General features: G+C 56.4%; 1 protein-coding gene across 1 annotated transcript; it reads left to right on the top strand.

Annotated features, from left to right (window-relative positions):
• Positions 1–1,155: 1,155 nt before the first annotated feature.
• LOC113962135 (zinc finger protein 239-like) lies at positions 1,156–2,817 on the top strand (the record flags this gene model as incomplete). The annotated part of the gene is made up of 1 exon (XM_027672939.1): positions 1,156–2,817. A coding segment is annotated over one exon (1,170 nt), but the record flags the coding sequence as incomplete, so codon positions are not given.
• Between the last annotated feature and the right edge of the window lie 2,684 nt (positions 2,818–5,501).

Raw genomic sequence — 5,501 nt, forward strand, 5'->3', positions numbered from 1 at the left:
GGGAAACTTCTTGTTTTTCTTGCCTGAAGAACAACCCAAGTGGAATCTGATTTTTGTTCTCCAACTTTCAGAGAAAGTCACGGACCTGAACTGGGGCCAGGAGGGACAATTCCTGTGCCTCAAGCCCCCTCTGTGGGGGCCCCATAACCAGCGGTGCTGAGTGAGACTCTGAGCTCTCTGGGGCCGCAGCAGCTGCAGGGACTCTGCTCCAGCAAAGGCTTCCCACGGGCTCACATCCTTCTTTTTGGGCATCCCCCTGCTCCAGCGTGGGCTCCTCCTTGGGCTGCAGGGGAATCTCAGCTCCAGTGCCTGAAGCACCTCCTGCCCCTCCTTCTGCACTGCCCTGGGGGTCTGCAGAGCTGTTCCTCTCCCCTGTTCTCACTGAGCTCTTCTCTGCACCCAATTCCATCTGCACAAGGAATTTTTCCTCCTTCAATACATTCTCCCCGAGGCGTCACTGCCATCTCTGATGGGCTTGGCCTTGGCCAGCGGCGGGTCCATCCTGGAGCCAGCTGGAATTGGCTCTGCTGGACATGGGGGAAGTTTCTGGCAGCTGCTCACAAAACCCAGCCCTGGAGCCCCCCTGCTACCAAACCCTGGCCACACAAACCCAATACACTGCCCAGCATGGATCACCTGGAATGTGGGTCACCAGGTCTGTGCCCAACCTGGATCACAGTTGGGTCACTCGTAGGGGTTATTATGGACACAAGACTCCAAGTGACTTCTAGAGATGGACTTGGGCAGGAGGAACCCCCAAGCCAACATGCTCACACCTTGTTTTTTCTCCCAGTCCAGGATTTTTCCTTCCCAAAGCTTGGCCGAATGGAGGAGGAGGCTGCGAGGAAGAGGAAGAAGCCCCGGGCCCCCCAGGCAGGTGAGGAGGAAGTCAGTGCCCCTTTGCCCCTGTCTTGTCCTGTATCTCCCAGCCGAGCATCGCCCCCGGCTGCAGGACAACCCCGCTGCCGCCGCCGTCCTGCCGGGGCCAGAGTTGGGGGGATGTCCTTGGCCTTCCCTCTGGGCCGGAGGCAAATCCCCTCCCTGTCCTTCTTCCTTCCTGCCCCAGGCCCCGAGCTGAGGACGGAGAGCCCGGAGGACAAATCCCCCCGGCAGAGCCTGGTGGAAGAGGCCGTTTTGAAGGGCTCCACGGCGCAGGAAGGCAGCGGGGAGGAAAAGCCACGAAGGTACCCCAGGAGGAGGGGCTCCAAAGCCAGCCCAGGGTGCTCTGAGGAGGAAAGACTCACCCTGTGCCAGGAAGGCAGCTGGGGCTTGAGCCGGTGCCCTGACCTGGAGGTCCACGTTCAGTTTCACCCCAGGCAGAAGCCCTACAAGTGCTTACAATGTACAAAGAATTTCAGCCACATCTCCCACCTCTTCTGCCACCAAAGCCTACACACAGAGGAGGAGCCATACAAATGCGTGAAATTATTGAAGAACTTTGGCCAGAGCTCCAAGCTTAGCACTCAGCAATCCCTGCACACTGGGAAACAGCCCTGCAAGTGCTTGGACTGTGGGAAGAGCTTCAATTGTAACTCTGCTCTCGTTGCCCACCAGCGCCTGCACACAGGGGAGAAGCCCTACAGGTGTCAGAAATGTGGGAAGAGCTTTGGCCGGAACTTTCACTTGAACCGCCACCAGATGATCCACACAGAGGAATGTCCCTACAAGTGTTCTGAGTGTGGGAGGGGGTTTCGGAACAGGGCAAATCTCATAAGGCATCGGTGGACGCACACGAGGGAGGGGCCCTTCCCCTACACCAACTGCAGGAAGAGCTTCAAGCACAACTCCAGCCTCATCACCCACCGGCACGTCCACACTGAGAGGAGGCCCCACAAGTGTCCTGAGTGTGGGAAGAGCTTCAGCTTTAGCTCCTACCTGATCCGCCACCAGATTGTCCACACCAGGGAACGGCCCTACAAGTGTGGGGAATGTGGGAAGAGCTTCAGCCGGAGCTCCAACCTCACCAACCACCAGCGCCTGCACACGAAGGAACGGCCCTACAAGTGCCCGGAGTGTGAGAAGAGCTACAGCATCAAGTCCAACCTGATCCGCCACCAGAAGATCCACAGTGGGGAACGACCCTACGAGTGTCTCAAGTGTGGGAAGACATTTCAGAGCAGTGCAAATCTCCTCACGCATCAGCGGACGCACACGGGGGAGAGGCCTTTCCACTGCACTGACTGTGGGAAGAGCTTCAGGCAGAACCCCAGCCTCATCAGACACCGGCGCATCCACCACGGGGAGAGGCTCTACCAGTGTCCCAAGTGTGGGAAGAGCTTCGAGCAGAGCTGCGCCTTGACCACACACCAACAGACCCACCAGTAAGGGAAGCCCTACAACTGCTCCAGCTGTGGGAAGAGCTTCATCCACTGCTCCATCACCTACGTGGGGCATAGACCCAGTGACCTAAGTTCCTGTTGACCCACATTGGGAAGACACCTGGCTGGTGGTCTCCACATCCTTATGGTTCCCTATAGGCACCTGGGTGAACACAGGGGGAGGAACATCCATCAGGACACAGACCAGATGTCAGAAATTCATTGGGAAGAGTGGATTTGTTGTCTTTAGACCCCCAAAGAATTTCACCTGCTCATTCCAATCATTTGATTTGGCATCAAGCAACACTGGGTAATCTTCGAGATCTTTTCCACCCTAAATAATTCTATGTTTCTAATTCTCCATGGCCCACGGGCCACCCAAACACACCTCACAGGACATGTAGGTCCTTTTATGTTGGCCCTGATTTTGTTTTGATCCATCTTCATTCCTTAAAAACACCTGAAATTGGGGTAAAAATAAAGAAATACAATAAAGATATTTAAAGCCCTACCGTTTTTCTGAGATTCTGGGGGGGGAAATTTGGGGCTCAAGGGGATATTCAGGAGGATTTGTGGGTTCTGGGGGGATGTGGGGGAGTTTTCCCTCAAAACTGGGGTTACCCAGGCCAGGTGAGTTTTCTCCATCACTTTGCACTCCAAAAGCTGAGATGGATCAATCTGTCACCTCATAATGACTCGATCCCACCCCAAAATGCCTCAATCACATAGTCCCTCCAAAGCCCCCCTGACCACCCTGTGGGGTGTCAGCAACCAGAGAGGGGGAAGTTCATGCCCAGGAGCGGTAGGATGGGGTTGGAGGGCTGGGATGGGGCTTGGAGAGAGATGGGATGGGGTTTGGGAGGGGTGGGATGGGATCTGGAATGAGAGAGCTGAATGTTGGGGATGATGAGGCCAGGAGGCACCCCTTTCCTGAAGGGTTTTTGGGGTATCCCATGTTCCTCGGGGGGCTTTGGGGTACCCTCTAATACTGAGGGAGTTTTTTGGGTGCCCCCCAATCCTGAGAGGAGGTACTGGGAGATGGGGTGGGGGATGCGTGGCTTCAGCACTTGGAGTGGGACACCACAAGGAGGGACCCAGGGAGCCCGTTTTGGGGAGGGTCCTAGTGCTTTCCACCAATTTGGGGGATTATAAACATCTTTTGGGGGTCCCCCTCATTTTCAGGGGCTGAGATAAACCCCTCACGTTTTGGGAGGTGAGATGACCCCATTTTGGGCAGGATCCTGCTGTTTTCAACTAATTTTTAGGGGTTATAAATGGCTCTTGGGGGTCCCCCCCTCATTTTGGGGGATTGGGGTGACTGCATGGCTCCACCGATGGCTGAGGAGGGGTTATACCCCCAGTTTTGTGGGGTTAAAAGGGGCTGGTGGAGGTCCCACATTTGATGGACATCCCACCTGGAGGAGGGTATCCCTCCTTCCTCCAGGTACCTTGCAGCAGGTCTAGGACCCCTCCCCACATGGGGGGCACCCACATTTTGAGAGGGAGGAAGAAGAGGCTCCTCGTGCACTGAGACCAGTCCAGCTGGTGTCACAGCATCACAGAATACACTGAGCTGGAAGGGACCCACAAGGATCATGGAGTCCAACCCTTAGCCCTGAGCAGGACCATCTCCAAGAGTCACCCCCTGTGCCCCAGAGGATCATCCAAACCCTCCTTGAGCTCTGCCAGCCTTGGTGCTGTGCCCACTGCCCTGGGGAGCCTGTTCAGTGCCCAATCACCCTCTGGGGGAAGAACCTTTTCCTAATATCCAACCTAAACCTCCCCTGACACAACTTCGGGACATTCCCTCAGTCCTGTCCCTGCTCCCCACAGAGCAGAGCTCAGTCCCTGCCCCTCCTCTGCCCCTCCCCAGGAAGTTGTACCTGCAGTGAGGTCTCCCCTCAGTCTCCTCCAGCTGAACACACCAAGTGCCCTCAGTGTCCTCACACGTCTTCCCCCAAGGCCTTTCCCCATCCTCATTGCCTCCTTTTGGTTGCTCTCTAATGGCTCGATTTCTTCCTTACATATGTATCCCACAGGAGCCCTGGCAGCCCTGAAGGAGCCAGAGATGTCTGGGGGCCAAAACCAAACATTCCTCCACTCCTGGGGGGTGTCAGCACCAAGGAGGTGCCACTGTCCCGCTGTCCGGGCTGCAGGGGGGGATCCCCACACGCTCCCGCCGGGCAAAAGGTGCCCCAGAGCAGCTGAAAGGGACCCACCATGAGCAGCTGTGCTGGAAGGGGCTGCCTGGGCCGATTCCAGCTGGTTCTGGGCACGGGCATTTCCATGGCAACTGCCAGGGCTGTGTGATGTGGGGCCTGCGGGTGCCCAGGGGCCACTGTGACACTGCAGAGGCTCCTGGAACCGGGGGGACATTGTGACACTGTGAGAAATAAAGAATCAGTTTTATTACAAGCAAATGAATTAAACAAATCACTAATGTAGAAGTTTTTTTCTTTACTAACCTATAAGGCGGATCGCGGAGTTGTAAGATGCCGGATTCAGCCTGGAACTGGTGTCAGGGAAACATGGGAACGGGAATAGGGAACTGTAAATGAATATTGGTAAGGAAACCCCTTAGACCACATGGCTGGTCCTGGGAGCTGCCGTGCTGCTGGACACTCCAGCTCCCAGCACGACACAGCCAACCAGGGAGAGGGGAACGCCTCTTCTATGATGTAAACAGGGTTGAACCTTAAGAATGTTTAAAAAGCGGGACTTTGGAATTGGAGGGCGTGTTCCTGGGAATCCTGCGTGCCTAGGACACCCAACACATGTTGTAATTAATTTTTCCTTTTCGTTTTATTCCTTTTGTTTTGCAAACTTATGCCGATTTTCTAAATTTGATAAAATGAGGTTTTTCTCACAACACTGTGGGGCCTCCTGGAACCGAGGGGACATTGTGACACTGCGGGGGCTCATGGAACCGAGGGGACATTGTGACACTGTGGGCCCTGCCCTGCCCTGGGGTGTTTCAGGAGCCCCCCGGGTGCCCACTCCAGCTGAGGGCGGGGGCAGGAGGAGAGGCCGCTGGTGGGACGGGCCGGGCTCCCCAGCACTGTGCCGAGGCAGCCGCCTCCAGCCCAGGCCTCCTCCTGCCGCCGCCCTCAGCTGCAGCAGCGGCGGCTTCAGGGCAGCCGGGCCGGGCCTCGTCCCTGGCTGGGGCCGGGCCGGGCCTCGTCC

This window comes from Neopelma chrysocephalum, unplaced genomic scaffold (genome assembly GCF_003984885.1).
Source record: "Neopelma chrysocephalum unplaced genomic scaffold, ASM398488v2 Primary Assembly neopelma1_110525, whole genome shotgun sequence".
Lineage (NCBI taxonomy): Eukaryota > Metazoa > Chordata > Aves > Passeriformes > Pipridae > Neopelma > Neopelma chrysocephalum.